General features: G+C 34.5%; 2 protein-coding genes and 1 pseudogene across 3 annotated transcripts; 2 read left to right on the forward strand and 1 right to left on the reverse strand.

The window, feature by feature from the left end:
* Positions 1-3,167: 3,167 nt before the first annotated feature.
* LOC125875050 (beta-carotene hydroxylase 2, chloroplastic) lies at positions 3,168-5,132 on the forward strand. 2 transcript variants are annotated; one of them, XM_049556117.1, is made up of 7 exons: positions 3,168-3,720; positions 3,800-3,859; positions 3,954-4,025; positions 4,139-4,273; positions 4,526-4,651; positions 4,741-4,797; positions 4,903-5,132. In XM_049556117.1, the coding sequence occupies exons 1-7, from the start codon at positions 3,319-3,321 to the stop codon at positions 4,978-4,980; spliced, it is 930 nt and encodes a 309-aa protein (XP_049412074.1). In that variant the 5' UTR covers positions 3,168-3,318; the 3' UTR covers positions 4,981-5,132. The 2 variants fall into 2 exon arrangements, with proteins under 2 accessions (XP_049412074.1, XP_049412075.1); XM_049556118.1 differs by lacking the exon at positions 3,800-3,859.
* A 3,637-nt stretch (positions 5,133-8,769) lies between these two features.
* Positions 8,770-11,815, forward strand: LOC125875052 (uncharacterized). Its single transcript, XM_049556121.1, has 2 exons — positions 8,770-8,964; positions 10,386-11,815. The coding sequence occupies exon 2, from the start codon at positions 10,830-10,832 to the stop codon at positions 11,457-11,459; it is 630 nt and encodes a 209-aa protein (XP_049412078.1). The 5' UTR covers positions 8,770-8,964; positions 10,386-10,829; the 3' UTR covers positions 11,460-11,815.
* A 219-nt stretch (positions 11,816-12,034) lies between these two features.
* Positions 12,035-19,021, reverse strand: LOC125873603 (pleiotropic drug resistance protein 1-like; annotated as a pseudogene).
* Positions 19,022-20,354: the final 1,333 nt, after the last annotated feature.

Consider the following 20,354-nt stretch of genomic DNA (forward strand, 5'->3'; position numbering starts at 1 on the left):
TTGGAGTGATAATAAATTTATGTTGGTGATAGTAATCGTATATGAGATATAAATGATTTAAAAAATAATTATATGAATTATTATAAATTTTATTTTAATATGAAATAAATGGTTAGTAGATATAAATGTGAGGTTTTTTTTTCTACTAGTTAATAACTTGTGGGTCAATTTTTATATTTGAAAATTTTCAAATCATGATTTGAAATTCTCAAATCATGCTTTTTGAAGAATTTAAGAGTTCATCTCATAATATGAAATCAACGTGAAATAGCATTTCCAAACACCAATTTCATTTCACGATCTGAAATCGCAAGTCCAAACGCCTAATTAGGGCCTATATGGCCATGCGATATGAAATCGTAATTTGAAATCATGATATGAAATCATAGCATGAAATTGGACATGTGATTTGAACTTTTTATATAGTATATCTTCTCATAAACATAAAAATCTCATAAATTATAAAACTATTAAAATTGTCTCAATTCTTTATACAATTTTATCAAATAAGGAAAAAAATTAAAATTGCATAATATACCGTCACAAAATTATTCGAAAAAATATAATATTGATGATCAAAACTTAATTCAATAAAAAAAAATTGAACATAAGTTGTAGTATTCAAGTTGTTAGTAGCTAAGAAAAATATTTTTTTACAATTAGTGGCACAATGGTTAGTCTTGTACACTCAATATAATGAGGAAATCTTTTTTTTAATTAAACATTAATTTGAATGAAATAGTACTAATAAATTTGATTAAAAAAATGAGTTTGGTGAATATAAATGGTAAATTAAAAATTGATTTGAAGTATATTGGCGAAAATAATTGTTATATGAGATATAAACGGTTTAAAGGTAATAATATGAATTATAAATTTTATTTTCATATGAAACAAATGACTGGTAGATATATATAAATTAATTGTGTGTGTGTGTTTTTTTTTACAAGATATAAACTCGTTGGTCAATTTTTATAGTTGAAAAATCTCAAATCATGATTTGAAATTATCTTATGATATGAAATCAGCGTGAAATCGCATGTCCAAACGTTGATTTCATCTTATGATTTCATATCGCGATATGAAATCACATGTCTAGATGCCCAGAACGATTTGGATTTTGACTTATAAGCTAAAGGCTATGAGTAAGATTCTAAATTATAATTTTCGGTATTTACCATTTAGTTTAAAACTAAGTGCTTATAAGTATTTTCTAATTTATCCAAACACTCAAAGTGTTTAAAAGCTGTTTTGACTTAAAAACACTTGCAATAAATCAATTCAAAAAAACTCTTATTAAGTAAGGAAAACTACCTTATTAGACAATATGCTAATTTTACATATACTTTCAAATAGTTGTTGTATATTATCACTAATTAAGAATCTTCTATCATATATTGAGGAAGATATATGTATTTTTGCTACCAGCTATGTTAAAATAGGAAAAGAGGTGAGCGAGATAGTCATGTATCCCAAATACATGCGAATCACACTAGATATATGTATCTAGTGTGGTTCACATTCACATGTATTTGAGATATCAGATACATAGGAGAATGACAAACGAGATGAGAATGAGACAAGCAAGATTTATTATGTATCTCAAATACATTCAAATCCACTTGAATACATCATATCTATAATAAATTACAGATAATTTTAATCTTGTGTATGACGAGATATATGTATCTAGACGTACAAAAATTTGATAAAATTCGCAATATTATAAAAATTTATGTGTATCTAAGTAATTAACTTCTAAATAAATTTTTTAAAATTTCGTTCATTTTTTTAAAATTTCAATTTGTTACCTGATAGTGTTTAAAATCATAAAAATATTTTAATACAATTTATAATGAAGGATTATCAAAATTGAAATGCTTAGGAAATCGAGAAAATCAGTACGGGTTGCTTTTGGTTGGATGTTGATTCGCTGTCTCCTAGTCCGCAATCCTGGAAGAGATCATCCACCTCATATTTCTCTTCTGCTTTGCTGACATCTGTCTTTTTCCATGTCCTCTTTCCATCTTCTACTTTCTATTTATTTCCCCCTTCCTTTTCTAATTTAATTACCAAAATGTCCCACCTGGAAATTCAAATGTTTTCTCCATCTTTGATGCCGTCATTCTTATAAGTAGCCAGCCTACTTAAATTATGTTTACTTAAGTTAGCAAGATCAAATATATATATATATAATACTTTAGAGAGGCTAATTAAGTAGCACACAAATTAGCTACCTTGAGCTATGCTTTCACTTAGACTAAAAAATGCTCAATATTAAAATCAAACCAATCCAAGTATAGTCGGTTTCTTTTTCCAATATCAAATCAAGTCAAACCAAAGTATTAGTCAGTTTTTTTCGATTTGACTCGATTTGCGATTTGATTCGATTTTGTACACCCCTAATGCCCCTTATATCATGGGCAACACATGTATTACAATCATCGGGATAAAAAAACGTGATCCCACAGAGAAGAATAAATCCCAAAACTCGTCCTCAGTTCGGATGGTAGGTAGTAATGCACTTGCAAGAAGTTGAAATCGCTAGTAGTTACCGATCAATTATATGTTGGTGAAATAGTTCTCAGGCTTTGTACACACTATCTGTCACACTATATGGGCTAGTGATGCTTGAAGTCGTTACCTTCATCGCAAGTAGGAAAATGTCGGAAGCAAGTTTTCTCTTACCTTATAAATAAGAATGAATCGAACTGACTCGACTGATATCATAGATTCTCGTCCTAATCTATGAATGTATTGTGTTGTGCATTTACCTAATATCAAAATATATTAAAGATAGACATTCCTATCCTTCCGGAAGAAATCAGAAAGTTGGAAATAGATCAATCCCTCAGCTCAAATGTACTTTGCCCAAAGTTCTGAATATGAATAAAATGTCAGTTTAATTCTAAAAAATAAAATAAAATATAAAATCCATCATTTAGGTTCAGACTCCTCTTTCACGTACCCACAATTTTGTTGGAAAAAAATAAATAGTTAGTGGCAATAGTGTAATTTTCTATGAAAGTTAGCACCAAAAAGTGAAGTGGTAAACTGGTAGTTCGCTTTAACGACCCGATTCTCTTTCAATGGTTAAAATGTTTTTTTTTTTTTTTAAAAAAAAACTAATCGCATTTGCACAAAAATTGTGTCTCTCCACAAACTGAACTTGTGGCTGTAGTACATTTACCTGCATTTTCTTTCAAAAACCTCCACTCTCCCTCACACATTTCCTTAAATTGCCCCTCAACTGCCATCACTCCACTCTTCTCTCTACCAACTCTGAGAGAGAGTCTAAATTGGTCATCCCCACAATCAATGGCTGCCCCCGCCAGAATTTCCGCCTCTTCTACCTCAGGAACAATTTATTTCCGTCATACTCCGTTTCTTGGCCCAAAACCCACTTCAACAACCTCACATGTTTCTCCAATCTCTCCTTTCTCTCCTAATCTAGGCCCAATTCTGAGGTCTAGAAGAAAACCGAGTTTCACTGTTTGCTTTGTTCTCGAGGATGAGAAGCTGAAACCTCAATTTGAGGATGAGGCAGAGGGTTTTGAAAAGAAGATTGAGGAACAGATCTCAGCTACACGCTTGGCGGAGAAACTGTCTAGGAAGAAATCGGAGAGGTTTACTTATCTTGTGGCTGCTGTAATGTCTAGTTTTGGGATTACTTCTATGGCTGTTATGGCTGTTTATTACAGATTTTCGTGGCAAATGGAGGTACTTGAACAGTTTACTCTTCTACTTTTCGAAACTTGCTTCTTATTGAGTTTTGCTCTTTTTGTTTGTTTGGGTGTAGGGAGGAGAAGTTCCTTTAACCGAAATGTTGGGTACATTTGCTCTCTCTGTTGGTGCTGCTGTAAGTTCCTTTTGCTATCTTCATTGTGTGCTAGAAATAGCAGAATTGGTTCTTTGATGACTGATTTTGAAGGTGTTTGAATTTGGAATTTCAGGTTGGAATGGAGTTTTGGGCAAGATGGGCACATAAAGCACTGTGGCATGCTTCACTATGGCACATGCACGAGGTTTGTGGTCTACTTATAATTCTACAATACGGAGGTTAAATCAAATGCTTTATTTCAATTCTTGGTGTAAACAACTTTATATTAAGATGCTTGTTTACGTTGAATTGTTGCAGTCACACCACAAACCAAGAGAAGGACCTTTCGAGCTGAACGACGTTTTCGCCATAACAAACGCTGTTCCAGCAATAGCCCTCCTCAACTATGGTTTCTTCCACAAAGGCCTCATTCCCGGGCTATGCTTCGGCGCTGTATGTTCTCATTTAACTTTCCTTCATTTGTTTTTTAATGTCAAGTATGATTTGGATACAATTCAGAATTTAAAATCAGTTCATATGAACTCAGAATCGTTTTTCATATAATGTAAATGATTCTAGTTGCAATCAATTAGTTCAATTGAACATGTTGATCTTGCTCGATTAAGATTAGTGTGTCTATGTTTTGTGTAAACACTTTCTTAAGTCTAACGTGTTAAATTGATGAAATGATCTTCGGTTATGCAGGGGCTAGGGATCACAGTATTTGGAATGGCATACATGTTCGTTCACGATGGTTTGGTTCACAAGAGATTCCCGGTTGGACCTGTAGCAAATGTACCTTATCTTAGGAAGGTGGCTGCAGCTCATTCGGTAATCTAATCACACTTAGCGTGATTGTCAAGTAGTATTAGATTGGCTGGCAGTTTTCTAATGCATTCGTTTGATATTTGAATTTGCAGCTTCATCACTCAGAGAAGTTCAATGGTGTCCCATATGGCTTGTTCTTGGGACCTAAGGTGCCTTTACTCTATCCTTCATGTTAATAAGAACATTAAAATTACACATAATAACATTGTTTCTAAAGTAACATAAGAGGAAATACTAACGGTGGATTAATGCAGGAACTGGAAGAAGTAGGAGGGACGGAAGAGTTGGAAAAGGAAGTGAATCGAAGGACGAAACTTTCAAAAGGATCATGAATGATTGATCTCATTGTTCATAAACACAGGAAGTCATTTTACACTTGTTATCAATGAGGGAGGAGAATTTTTGATGTATTTGACAGTAGAGAAAAATATAGCTCTGTTGATGAAATGAATTTGTATTTATGTAGGCTCTTATTCAGTAAGAATTTTTTTTAGATTATATTGGTATTATATAGATAGATTAGAAGCTACACATCTGCAATGTCTCTCTCTCTTCCCCTCTATTTTGTTACAAAGTCCCAAGGCTAAAAAGAAAGAGGGATGTTTGATGTTCTCTGCTTTTTTTTGTTGGCATAACAAAGAATTGATATTTCAAAAAACGTGAAATGAACTTGTCATGTTATTAAATTTTAGCGTCAAATCAAGAATGATCAAGTTGAATCTAAATTAATTGAACTCGATCGTTGGAATAACAAAATTGAGATGGAGAAAAGAGAAAGAGTGTAACTAATTGAGTCAAATTAAGCTCAATTTTGTTTAATTGAATTCGACGTGTGTTATTGACTCAATAGAAGTTGGTGGAACTAAATTGAGATGGAGAAAGAGTGTAACTAATTGAGTCAAATTAAGCTCAATTTTGTTTAATTGAATTTGACGTGTGTTATTGACTCATTAGAAGTTGGTGGAACTTGCAATTTTTTAACGTGCTTCATTTGGTGAAGGGGTGGCAAAATTGAATCCAACCAGCCCAATTAGATTAAGTTTTGGTTGTTAATCCGCTCATTCGTTAGCTCAATCCATTCCAATTCAGCTCATTTCAATCAATTAAAAATTAGATTGATAGGTAACCTGAACTGGCTCATGAAAAATCTTGTCAAAATACATATTTTTTAAAACTATTTTTTTTTCAATTGATATGTTGTATATAGGCAATAATAAAGAAAAATAATAATTTTATTGAGAACTAAAATAGTTTAAAAAAACAAATAAAATAACTAAGCTTTATAAAAATTGAGTTGGGTTGAGTCTTGACCCGTAATGTAATTCATTACCTAACTCATTTTGACTCAAACAAATTTGAGTTAGGTTAAGTCTTGACCCGATTGTTATTTTAATCCATTATGACCTGTCCAAATTTGATTCAACCCGCCCAATTGTTACCCCTATTTTGGTGTCACTTGTACTTTGCGTGTGGGATTTGATGATAACTAGCTTATTGGAGTTTGCTCAGTACACGTACCTTAACTACACCGAATTTCTATTTATCTTCTCAACTATGTATATAGGTGCAATTTTTGTTGATAAGACACACTAGACTTGTCATTCCTTCATACGATGGTATGTCTTTTTTTTTTTTTTTTTTAAAATTATTAGGTATCATTTTGGTGCAAAAAGCTTTAGAAAATAAATATCTACATCAAAATCATGTATTGGCGGTGGGAAAATTTATGTTTGATATTGGTTTAAGTGTAACATCACTTATGTATCCTTTTTATCCATTGCCTTAAAATTTTGAAATGGGGAATCTTAAGATATATTAATATTCTAGATTTCTCTCCATCATCTCACTCACCATCTCCATTTAAAATCAAAGTATTCCGAAAACTTTTGCATGTGACAATTAGGGGTGAATTTGTGTCAGAGTATTCATTCGAATCTTTTCTATAAAAAATTACATTATATAGATATTTTTTTTATGCATAAGATATATATGTGGATTATGAATACTCCGAGACTAGAAATTGACTTAGTGATTTAGGAGGTTCAATTCACCTTGAGATTCCAAGTTCAAACTTCATATACTATATTTTTATTTCTCAAACTCCCTTAATGAAAATCGTGTGAATCTACGGATGACAAGAATGTTTTTTGCATTTACTTTTTGTCCTAAAAGAAACATCATACATACCATGTGTATGTCATGACCCTATCATTAATATTATTTCACTCTTTCTTGAACAGTAATCCGCACGATGTCAAAGCATGACAATTGACTAAAACTTTTGGCAAGCAATTAAGAAATTAGGCGTCAATTAAGCATAACTTTTTTAAAAGAAAAAAAAAGAAAGAAGAAAAGAATTTGGCGTTACAAAAAAAGGTTGGAAAATAAATGGACCAAGTATCTCTTTGAATAATGTTTGATATGGTATCCTCCTCATTTTTCCATTATCTATTTTATATCACCAAACCAACAAGTGCCAAATACAACACAACCTATGACAAATACTATACAATATTTATTTATTATTTAGTTCCATGACTCTAGCTTGTTACCAAAAGTATAATAAAATAAAAAAAACTTTTTTACACCAACAAAGACCGTTTTCACATTTAACCTTCTCATTCCACCCAATGACATTACTTGTTTTAGATTGGTAAAGTGGAAAAACAAGGATTATTTAACTATTTTTGGAGTCGACTCATTAGCATAATAATATGCCAATCATCTAAGGCTACGTGTTCATATATTAACTATCCATGACAAACTAATTCTAAAAAATAATAACTTTTTTTGATAGACACTACGTACTTTGAGCTTTTCATAATGGTGTAAAAGGTAAACATAATGTTTATAATTTCTTTTTTGGATGATGGTGTTTTGTGGTGAATGAAGAGATGATTGTATTCAAACTATATATCTTTAATATATCATTGTTGTATACTTAATGAGTATATATTGGATATAATATATAATAAATTATGCACATTATATACAATGATAATGGGAGCGAAAAAAGTACGTAGTGCATGTAGTATATATATATAATGTATAATTGATTAATATATAATATATTATAATGATCTATTTTTTGTGTTATTGTGGTTTTTTTTTATCTTAGTGGTGTTTGAATGAAAGTTTGTTGGTAGATGTTTTGTAAAATATTTAACTAATTAATTATTGAAGATTGACTGAATTGCTATGAAGGGTGAGTTCTAAGAATCGTCCATGGCCATGAGAATGTGAATGGATGAAAAATGAAGTTATTAATTTTGTGATAATGAAGAGGAAAAATAGAGATGAATCAAGGTAGTGAAGCTACTTTGAGTTCGAGAAGGAGTTGAGAAAAATGACAAAGGATAGAATAGACACGAAAGGAGATAACACTTTAAGTTAGGAAAAAAAGGAATAACTACAATAATATCTGGATCTTGGTTTCTAGGAAGGTAAAATGATGCAAATCTAATCTTACTAGTTAGCAAATGTCATTTTTTTTCTATGACAACTTTTGTAGACTTGCATAGAAAAATTGTAATTTCATATTGTTCATCTTGACCGTTATAACTAGAATGTGACATTTATGTTGGAAGATTTTTTTTTCTCTTGCACTGTTTGACTTGTCTATTTTGCTTTAAACACTACCAGAATGTGTTTACGTGTAGGTACAATGTTTCCAAATCCAAATCAAACACAAATTACTTACAAGTATTACTGCGATAAGATGAAACACACAATAATTTTCTTGTATAGGTCCCACTTAAGAAAAATCAGCAAAATCCAACGACTCAGATTTCATATGTTTCAATCATAGTTTTTTTTTGTTTTTCGGTGTTTGAAATCTGCATCGAAGCTATTTATTATAGATTCAGGCACACCGGGTCCAATTTAAGAGAAACACTCCCTAATTTTTTTTATTTTTTTTTTATATTCAAAACTCAAATTCAAAATCGAGAGAGCAAGCTCTGTTCGGTGCACCACATCTATTTGGTGATACAGTTCATAATAGCTGTACTTCCATGTGTCCATTCATCACTAGAAAGGTCACAAATTCTAGATTAACCATACATTATCTTCCACGTGTCCAACCTTTGTTATCTATATTTACGATTTTACCCTTCCTTCTTCTCTTAGCAATTTCATGCTACCACTTCTCCTGAAATTTCACTTTCATTTCTTGTAGAGCTTTTTTTTTTCTTCCTTGTTTCTGTTGTATTTTGAGTGCCCTTATATTAGATCTATATACATATATATATCATCGTCTCTTTATTTCTGTTGTACCTGCGCTGGCAGAGTTCTTGGTTGGTGGCTATCTCCGACAGGTCTGTTTTTTTTTGTTTTTTTTATAGAGTCTATGATTTATGTTGAATTAAGATCTGTGTGGCTCGTGGGTATGTTCGATCTGATCATATTAGCGCGTAAACGTGGTTGATTTTGATAAAAATTGAGGCTTTGGATGTGGGTCGAGTAGGATTATCAGAATTACATTTTTAATTTGGATATGAACTAAAATTGAATTGGGGTTTTTCTTGTTTTTGTTGTTTATATATGATTATTGATGTTGAATTGGATTTCCAGTAGCGGCTTAAGATGATTTCAATTTTGTGAAATTGGGGTTTCTTCAATTACTTCCTTGCCCCGCACTCTAATGGTGTTCTTGATTGGGAAAACAGTGTGCTAGTTCAAACTGCGAATACTAACTTATGCTTTTATGAAACAATTAGGTTTTTCTCTAGTTACTTACAGAGTCCCAGTCCCCTTGTTTTTCTTTTAGGAAAATGTGTGCTATCTAATTATTTGTGGAACAATTAGAGATTTTTGATTAATTCAGCTACATATTGCTAACTTTTTTCGGAAAGAAGTGTACTAATTCAGCTACTGATTGCTAGCTTATTGTTGTATGAAAACAAATTGGGTCTTTTCTCTTATAAAGAAAACAGGAAAGTTTGGGTTTTTTCCAAACCGCGCTTCAGCGCATCTTTTCTCTTTTCGTTTGAACTTTTACACTTACTCCACAACGAGTGAATAAATTGTTGTTTTATGAAACAACTAAGTTAAAAGTATGAGTGGGTTTTCCTTTCTTTTTCATTGAAAGGGTTAAATTATAATGCATAATGAAATTTCAAGATAGTTAGCTGATACCAGAGCTCTTAAAATTTCCTGGTGTTCTTAACATTGAACAGCGGAATTATGGAGGATTTAGTGAATTAGTCGCTGCAAATGATCAAAGTGAATTAGTTGGAGAATTCAGGATATTTTGTGTGTTGTTTACCCAGATTCCTTGCTTTTATGAGGACTTTAATGCTTTGTTAAGCTACAAATCTTGGGGGGAATGTTAATCCCAGCCGTCAATTTTGAAATATAATCAATGGCTGGCTTTGGTTGATTACCTGCATTTGTTCCACCCAAGAAATAATCACTTGTTAATGTTGCTATTAATCTGTTCATGTCCTATCTTTCTATCTGTTGTGGTGGTGGAGATGTTAGTTATATCTAGTCAAAGAGTTCTCATGATAAGCAAGTTAATTGTTGTAAAGCATCTTTTGCATTCGCATTATCAAAAAAATTAAAATGTTGTAAAGCATCTTGCTTATGGAGGTTCATGAGTCATGATGATATTCCATTTGTGTGGTTCTTTTTGTGAGACATATGATGTGGTGTAGTCTTTATTAGTTGTGTTGTGAAAATATTGTCATTCTAATACAATTTATGTACATACTAAGTTTCTTTTGTCCGCTTGTAGGAGGGAAGGCCATGGGAGTCGTTTGAAAAAGAGTGGAACAGATACTTTATCAAATTTCAGTCACGATATTAGTTTGGTATTTTCTGGGTTATGGATAAATGCAAGGGTTGTGGGAAACCGGGAAGAATGGTGAGAGACAGGCTTGTGAATGCTTACCAGTCTTCTCTTCTTCATTCTCCTGTTGTTTCTGTTTGGGATTGTATTGTGCGCAAAATGAGGTATTCCTTCATACCTGAGTGGGTGTAGGTATAATTTTAGTATACTGGTTTCATAATAGTTTTTCATATTTGGAATCATTAGTTTTCGCTATAGTATTAATAACAGGATATAAAAGGAAAGAGAAATAAACAGTTGTAGAGATAATGTATACCTCTTAAAGAAACTTGTAACAAAAGGAAATTCGAGAAGGTCTAGGGGCAGTAGATCTCAAAATTTGTCAATAAGATGGAATGTGCTAAAGCTTCGCCTGCTGTTAGAAAAGGGAAGAAGAAGCAAGTAAAGGATGAGATGGATCGAATTAAACAGGCTGAGAAAAAAAAGAGGCGCTTAGAGAAAGCCTTGGCTACTTCAGCTGCCATTCGCTCAGAATTGGAAAAGAAGAAACAGAAAAAGAAAGAAGAACAGCAAAAGCTTGATGAAGAGGGTGCTGCGATTGCTGAGGCAGTTGCTCTGCATGTCTTGGTAGGTGAAGAATCAGATGATTCATGTGAGCTTTTGCTTAAGAAGGATAAAGAAGTCAACCAATGGGATCTTGCTAGAAATTTTGACCTTTTTATGGGTGGAGAAAGAGCAATGCTTCCTCATCAAGACCTCTCAATATATTCAGTTGAAGGAACACAGTGGGTGTCTGGTCCCAACGGGGATGGATGCATGTGGAATGAGCAGGAAAATACCGCGTGGATGGTGTCTTCTGTACCTTGGGTAGGGAATGTTCACCATCAATGGTTTGATGAAGGGAATTGGGAGGTTCAAAGAATTTCTGCTGATCTTCTTGCAGCACAGGCTGTCTCATCACTTCAGATTGCAGGAGATGCTCCAGTGGACTCATATGTCTTCGATCGGATGTTGCGGTAGTGAATTGAAGAACTTAAGTCTATCATCCAGTTGGCAGTACCTTATGAGATGTTTTTTTTTGTGTTTTTTGAATAATGTATATATTTCAATTGAGAACTGAATCCGCATTGTGTGCGAGTTTGTATGCTTGTGCTTGTGCTTGTGCTATGTTCATGCTGGAGCTTTTGAAATTCACTATATGGATTCTGAATGATTGCCGCACTTCGAATGATTATATCTTCTTGTGTATGGGAATCTACAGCTGAGTTTCATTAGACTACAGATTATACTGAGAATGACCATGTAGGAATTTGAACTTTCTTTTGGTCTTATTGAGCAAGAAAGTTATGTGTTCATCTTTTAAGTGGTTGATTTATCATTTTCTTATATATATAGTTTCTAAATATTTTTTTCCTTGCAAGTATTTGTTTGTTAGCGGCCGTAGTGCTTTCAGTTTCCATGTTCTATATCCAGAGTAGTGCAAATGTTTGTGTTTGTATACAGAGTAAATAAATGCATATGAAATAAAGTTTTCCATTCTTAAATTGAGAAGGGAAAAAATGGTGAAAAGAAAAAAGGGAACTTCTGTCATATGATTACCTCCCAGAAAACATAAAATATAGCAAGGTGAATTACAGGAAGAACAGATGCCAAAAGAACTTGGTAACTGTCCACTCAAATCCTATCATGGCATATACTATGACTCCATATATCATTGTCTGGATGAATAGGTAAGGGAGCTCAATCATAATCTGCATAACCAAAAATATTCCATGATGATGGTTAATAGAGGTGATGGTACTAGGATATCAGTGGAGTACACAGAATTTTCAACAAGAAGTGCTCATATATATGTAAAGGTTCATCTTGCAAATGTGTGGATGTCAGGGATTTCGATGGTTCTAAGTATTTTACTCTCTATCACAAATTGATTTTTACTTTGTATTATTTTCAAGTGGTGTATGGCTAAATGACACCCCTTAATATAAGACACTTCCGCGACTGCAGGACATGACAGTTTATCCTTTAGGCATCAGAAGGTTTCCAAGATTTTGAAGGAATCAGTGCCAATCCATCGAGGAATATGAATCTGTACCTTCCCAAAAGCATAAGGTAGAGCTGAATACTTCCCAGCTGCTCTTTTCCTATAGAAAACTGTTCTCTCGATGGAGATGATTCGCTGAACTGCTGAAGAATTTTCCACACTAAGAAACATAACAGCAGCATACATAGAACCTATGGCATTGAAAAGATCTCATTGCCTTCCCCTGAAATTTGGTGCAAGCAAAACATTAGACCTGAAACTATGAGAAACAAATGTCTTGAAAATCAGGAGCAGTTCTTGTAGTGTATCTTTTTATTTTTTTTCCTCTTTACCTCTTGGAGCCAAGATCCCAGAATATTGTTCCAAACATCAGAGCAACGAAGATCGTAAACAGAAGCCTGACTGCCGTGTATGGAGGATTTCTCCAGTATGATCACTGATCAGTGCTGTTTCCAGAGGCAAGCTATGCATTGTGTGAAGAAAGACAGAGAGTACTTTGTAGGGAAGTACAAATCTTTTGACCCTGGGGATAGCACACTTAGTTCCTTAATTAATGCTTTGTTTCTCCTGAATTATGTGGTAAACGAGTCTACTTTAGAATCATGATTAAACAATGTCAAGTTCTGTTCAGTTTCAACTAAAGTTTCAAAAAGAATTCCATACTTGCACAACTCTGAGTTCTTGTACAATTCTGCAGAGTCAATTCCAAGAAGTGCCCTTCTTGTGCTGCAGTAGTGATCTCCAACATCCATGTTGCAAGATTATAACCTTCTTTTATCTAAGGTACTCCATCAATTCCCTGAGGCAAAAGAGAAAAGAGCCATTTGTTTTAGTACCTAGCCAGCATTATGATGCCAATTATCTTATCTATATTTTTCTCACCTCGAAATACTTAATAAGCTGAGTAGAATGGCGTGCTAATTTGGACTGACATATATTTCTTCACCTCCCCATTTTAGAAGTAGCAGCTGCAGTTTGTTGTAGAAGAATTAGGTTGTTTGCCTCTAAATAAAATTATTTAAATTAAACAAAGAAAACGTATTCACCTCATCAAAAGCATCAAATATGTCGATGCTTGGCTGATGAATGGTTGCATACCACTGTTCGACCAGTATCTACTGTATTTCTCACTGTCCTCATCACTATTGCAGCTGCCCTAGCATCTAGTCCTGAGGTTGGTTCATCCATGTATATATTGGAAGGATTGGAAACAAGCTCAACTGCAATTGTAAGTCTCTTTTGCTATTCAGTTGATAGACCATTCACTCCAACGACTAATTCTCTTTATGGGGTTAACTCTACAAGCTCCATGACCTCTTCAATATACATCTGCAGCATCAATATCTAGTTTAGGAGCTAGTTTCTATAAGCATTACCTGAGTGATTTTTCTTATTTCTTAAATTTACCCTTCTAGTTGCAGTGTCAACTTCCTGAGGCAACTGAAGCCAAGCAGAATATTGCAGGGATTCATATACTGTCACATGTGGTGAATGAATGACAGTTTGCTCACAGTGTCCTGCTATTCGAGCAAATGTTTTTGCTTCTTGGGGTACCCTGATATAGTGATGCTTTCTTCTATGTGTCCACCAGTTTTACTTCCGGCTAAGACATCCATCAGGGTGGTCTTACCAGCTCCAGTAACACCCATAAAGCTGTCAAAACTCCAAGTCAAAAAGCACCACTTACGCCTTACAAGAATTCAAGCTGATCCTTAGTAATACCCTGAGCTTTCATTGTCTGGAGTCACATCATTACTTTTATTTTGTTCAGGATAGAAAATTAGATCAAAACAAGTAGAGCTTTTATCATCTGCAGCATTCGCTTGTGAAGTAGTTTCAAACATGTATATCACTGTAAATTTTCTAATGAGTAATACTGCAACTTACTGTGGCATATCTACTTCATATCTGATATCATCAAAAGCTATATAAGGGGCTCAAAAGGAAGAATCATTCCTCTTTTGCTGTTCCTGTTTGCATCGGCCTCGCTGATGCTTTCTACTCTTGAGGACATAAACCTGGAAGATGCACTTCGTAGAACTTCATTTCCTTCTGCGTTTTTGTTAACTATATATATCAAAAGATCACCTTTCTCCTGTTGATAAGTCAGTAGCCCCACCCCTTGTGTTGGCTATCCTGTCTGTCACAGTTTCTTCAGATAGAATTGGCTGAGGTTTCCCAAAAGCTGCACAAATAGCTCTCCCACTTAGTCAATGTGTATTCCTTCTATAGATGGTATAGAGAGTAGGTTGCATAACACGAGTTTCTGAATCCTTATGGTTGAGATAAGTTAGGGCCACTGAAAAAAGGAAATTGAAGAGCAAAACATATATATCCAAGAAGAGCTCCTACTCCTAACCAATACCAGCTTGCAGATGGAAAGAGTCCACACAAGTTTAAGAGTGTTTCACCTAAGGTATCTGTGGAGTTTGGAGGGACCTACAAACCAAAGAAAAGGTCAACTTTCAATAATGCAGCCTTGACAGTTTTTTCGTTTTAATAGAAATTCATAATCTCTTACCTACATGCACCCAACTCTTCCCGAGAAATTCATGGACAGCAATGACATTTTGTGCAGTTTCTCAACACTGCATGAAATTTTACCTCTAGATACAACGAATCCACCCATAACCATAACTGTAAGTAGTGCAAATGATACAAATGTGTTTGCAACTCTTAGATTTCTTCCAAGAGCTGCTAATAAGCGAAATAGTGCCGAGGCCATCTGATTAACACATATAAGAAGAAATATCTGTTCGAAAAACCTGCAAATTGTGAATCAGTCTCCATCAGATTGGGAACTGAAAACACTGTTGCATAGGAATGAAAAAGACTGATATTTTACCTCCCACCAACTGCATCAAATCCTACAATTTAATGAGTCATACACACCCAAATGCAAACTTCTACAAGTGTGATTGGTATCTTAAGAATCCATGTAGGTAGAGCATATGCCCATGCAAGAAAGAAGAGAAAATCGCGCTGTTTGTAGAGACTGGAAGCTTCATAATACTGAGGGCAAGTTCTGAGTATCCATTGAACATAATCATCATTACAGCAAAAAAACAGTGCACCCAAGTAAACACCCCCATCCCTTGCTGTATTCTTGTGCAGCTCCGTTCGTAGGAATAGTGTCATTGTTATGAAATCCATTATGATAAGCTGGAAAGTAGAACAGAATATTTTGTTTACCTCAAGATTAGTATTCAACAGCTTAAAAGGGTAATTTTTTTTTCAATTCTTTGGAATGTTACTCACTTGTACTATCTTGAATATATAGATGAATGAATTCCTCTTCATAAGAAGGAATTCTCTAGCTGAGCAAGTTTTCAGTAATTCCTTCTTGCTAACACCATAACTCTGTGTGGTTAGAGCAGCAGGGTGGCTCTTGGATTTGTCAAAAGGAACGCCAAGCTCATCCCCTAGCTTCTGTCCAATGTGAAAAGACTGAAACTTGTCTGAAAATTCCCTCAAAGTAACAAACTTATAAGGTTCATCTCGATTAGCCCAGTATTGCTCTTGATCCTTCCGTGATGTCACCTGATATTAACACAAAAAGACTTAATCAGAAACCTGAAATGTTCCGCGATTGGGAATACTAAACAAACTCAGCTGTGAATGAGGCTTACTTCTAGTAAGAAATCAGCTTCTCCTTTCCTTTCAGGGCATTTCAATCCCATGTACTCAAAGAACCCTAAGATGTTTTCATGTGGACCTTGGTAAGCAATTTGTCCATCTGATAGAAGAACTATGTCACCGACTAAGTTATAAGTTTCTCGTGCAGGCTGCAAGAGTAAGATCATAGCAGTTCCTTGAAGAAGGTGGATTGATTGCCTGATTGAATTCATTATCTGAAATGTTGTTGAACTGTCTAAGACAGTTGAAATCTCATCTGTGAATAGTGCTGTAGCTGGTCCAACCGTCATCTCCCCTGTACGATATGTTATCATCAATTGTTTAGAACCTCAAGTACGATAATTTATTCCCTCAACCATTAATTACTATAGCTAGGTTCTGGATCATCAGGTTTTACTCTAACTTGCAGTAACTCACTTTTACTGTCCATCTGAAATGCCTTGAAACATTTCATCTCCAACGAGGGTATCAGCACAGATGTCAAGTCCCAATATCTGCAAAATTTGCAGAATGAAACTTTGTATTGCAGGAAACATTTCTTCATTGAACTTGTAATTCACGAAATGACATCTTACCTTGAGAATATAGTCTGTTACAACACTAGCATCCTGCCCTTCTATTGAAGCTGTGTGTTGGGCAAAAAACCAATAATCGAGTCATTTCTCATCAAAATTGACAAAGAGTAAGACTGAATATTTATTGAGACGTCTTTACCTTCATAAAGATATCAACATCAGGATCAGGCTTAATGTTTGCTTCCTTCTCTCTCACAGACAGCTCAGCTAACATTTCCACATAGTTTTTAAGAAAATGTCCAGCAGTCCAATTCTAGAGATGAAACTTGCTTAATTATCAGAGTTCATATGATGAGAAAATGTCTCCGGCCATATCTGAGTCCAACTCCTTGACATTTTGCAGAGAAGGCTAGTGTCTCCCTGACTGTTCATTCTCCTATATGAAGATCATTCTGACTTATATAAGCAGATGCCCTTTGTGGTACAAACTCATCCATCCCATGACCATTGTATGTCACACTCTTGGACATTTGAAAGCCTCAGCAAGAGCCAAGAATGCATAAAGTCATCGACATGAAATTCAAGATTGCCTGAATTAAATTTCTAGTCTGTATGTGACTTATGTTTCTTACTTTATGATCTCTATCTAGTTTGCCAGCCAAAGCTAACAGCAATGTTGTTTTAACAGAACCTGGAGGACCTAAAAGCAGTGTCATTCTGCATAATCACAATGAAAGATTATGAACGAAGAGGATATTCAAAATTGTTCCAAGTATGAAAGTGTTTTTAACAGAATAGTCTCCTACCTTCCTGGCTTGACAATTCCGCTGATCTCATGAAGAATTGGCAATGACCTCTTTGTAGTTGGAAGAGAATTCAAGAAACCCTTTGCAAAGTAACAGCATGATCAGCACCTTGCATGAAGTAATGGCATATATCTTCAATACTATTTATGCTTGATAAAAGTTCAGATTAAATTACCTCTAAGATGCTAACTGTGAAGTTGAATATTGTAGGTACACCTCTATTGCCAACATTAGTTTCTGCATCTACACTCAATTGATTGAAGCGTACTTCTATTCTTGGAAGATCAAGACCAACTCTGTCATCTTCGAAAACCAAGAATTCATTGAGGTAAGAGTATCAAATATCAAATATCTAATTGTAGGTACTACTACTAGACCATTAATCAGGAAAAGAACTCTATTTCAGTATCTACGACAGTTCATAAGAGAACGGACATTTAAACATTTGATATGACAAAATCTTAAGTCTAAACGCCGAAAATGACATCATAGGTAGGCCATTTTACCTGTCAATGCGTTGTTTGAGCTTTAACAAAAACTTCTCATTGTCTTCCTCAGCAATTTTGACAAGTCTCTCTAAGAGATTCCTCTTCTCTACTAATCCAAGATCTGTTATATCAACTTCTCTAGACTGTCCTTGTTCACTTAATATACCTCTCCTTATAGCAGCCAATTTCAATGCTTCTTCATCGTCTTCTGCTTGAGAAGACATCGAGAACGCATCAATTGTACTACTCAATCGGGCGCTATGCTAACCTTTAAAATGTCTCTAGCAGTACTCTCCATTTTTATTCACTTGAAAGCTGCAGAACAAGTGAATATTGAAACCAAATATAAGTCAAGTTGAATGCTTGGAACAGTTGTTGCTTAATGAGGCAAGTCAAGTGTAGCTACAGCTTGTTCACTATAGGTGCAAATAATTAAGGTAACAAAAAGACGGGAATCTTTATACTTATTTCCTTCTGCTCGTCTTGTTCTGTCTTGTAATGTAACATTTGATTCTAGAGGGTCTTTGATTCTTGAAATTTTTTGGAAGAAGTGTGTAATTTTTAGAGGCATACATAAATATAAGGTTCTTCATGAAACTTTTAGCACTTAAAGTATTTTCTTAACATGCCCCTTCATGTGTGGCCTTTTTTATGACTCAAACATGTGAAGATTCTTTTTATTACGGTGACAGTGAAGCTCAAACACAGTCCTATTATACCATATTGAAGAGTGTGACAATATGTTACAAAATTAGTATTTGTTTGAGACTGAGTTGTTAGTGTTAATAGGAGTGACTTGAAAGATAAGCAAAGATTATAAGTCAGTTAGGATTAGTAACTAACTGTTAGTTAAGTTAGTTATGCCTTACCAGTTTGTTACAAGCTTACAAGCTATTGTATATAAATAGATACATGTACATATTGAATACAAAATGAAGAAATAATAAGAATGAAAGCATAGGGTGTTTAACACTAGCAAGATTCATCTTCTTTAAAGATTACTTCATCTTCTTCCTGATCTCTATTACTTCTTCTTACTCTCATTCTTCTTCTTCTTCTTCTTCTTCTTCTTCTCCCTAATTCTAAGATTCATAAAACTACATGGTATCAGAGCTTTCAAGCAAGTAATCCATTGCTTGATTCATATGATTCTGCGACTATTCGACATGAGTGATTACAGATCAACTACGTGAAGATTCAGTTCAAGAATGACACCAAATTCTGCAGATTCACAAGCACAACCTACTGGTTCTAGTAGTGGTGCTGCAATTGTGATAGATCACAATCATCTCCTGTTTCTGCATGCATCTGATGTAAGTGGAGTACAAATAGTATCGTTTCAGTTGATTGAAATTGAGAATTAGTCAGTTTGGTTTAGGTCAATGAAAATTGCATTGCTAGGGAGGAACAAGTTAGGGATGGTTGATAGGTTATGTAAGAAATAGGATTTCCCAGGATTAGAAAATAATTGGAAAATAGTCAATGCCATAGTGTTATCTTGGATCATGAATTATGTGTCAAAAGCTTGTTAGGAGGCATAATGTATGCTTCGAATGCTAGAGTAGTATGGGATGATCTGTTTGAAGATTCAACAAGATCGATGGGTCAAGAACCTTTAATCTGCACAAGGAAATTGCAACTTTAAGTCAAGGCACAAGTTTTGTGTCTGCTTACTACTCTAAGCTCAAAGGACTATGGGAAGAATTTGAGGCCTTAGTTCCAGCACCAGAGTGTGCTTGTGCAGGTTCGAAAGAGTATGTTGTGCATCTTCAAACTCTGAAATTGTTTCAATTCTTGATGGGGCTAAATGACTCTTACTTGCAAGCAAGAAGTCAAATTCTTATGTCAAAACCAGTACCTACTGTCAATCAGGCATATTCCATGATTCTGAGTGATGAGAATCAGAGATCAGTGGTAGCTAATGCAGGAGTATTAGGTACAGGACCAACCAACTTGCAGAGTTCATTTGATGTTGTCATGTACTCAAGAACAAGTGGGGCTCAACAGAGGTTCAAGAAAGGGTATAATCTGATGTGTGATTTTTGCAAGATTAAAGGGCATACTAGAGAAAATTGTTACAAGATTATTGGATACCCACTGGACTTTAAGTTCAAAAAGAAAGGAAGTAACAATTCTGCATACAATGTAACTGGAGAGGTTGATGATAGTGTGAAGTCAAGTACCAGTACTAACTCTAGTGATGCAAGAGATGGACACATGAGAGGTGATGAAGAATTCAGAACTCAGAGTAAACTGGACTTGTGTGCATTGACTAGAGAACAATATGCTCAAATTTTGAAGTTGCTTGAGAAAAAATCAAAAGTTCCACATTGTGTAAATGCAACAGGTATGAACTCTACTCTAGTAGCTGCTTCTAACAATTGTTCAGGTTGGATCATAGACACATGAGCCACTAATCATGTGGT

This window comes from Solanum stenotomum, chromosome 8, assembly GCF_019186545.1.
Source record: "Solanum stenotomum isolate F172 chromosome 8, ASM1918654v1, whole genome shotgun sequence".
NCBI lineage: Eukaryota > Viridiplantae > Streptophyta > Magnoliopsida > Solanales > Solanaceae > Solanum > Solanum stenotomum.

Excerpts from the sequence above, each read along its gene's own strand:
- LOC125875050 (XM_049556117.1), top strand. The coding sequence starts at position 3,319 with ATGGCTGCCCCCGCCAGAATTTCCGCCTCTTCTACCTCAGGAACAATT. Across the intron at positions 4,652-4,740 it reads AGGTGGCTGCAGCTCATTCG|CTTCATCACTCAGAGAAGTT; the intron begins GTAATCTAATCA and ends TTGAATTTGCAG. Across the intron at positions 4,798-4,902 it reads GCTTGTTCTTGGGACCTAAG|GAACTGGAAGAAGTAGGAGG; the intron begins GTGCCTTTACTC and ends GGATTAATGCAG.
- LOC125875052 (XM_049556121.1), top strand. The coding sequence starts at position 10,830 with ATGGAATGTGCTAAAGCTTCGCCTGCTGTTAGAAAAGGGAAGAAGAAG.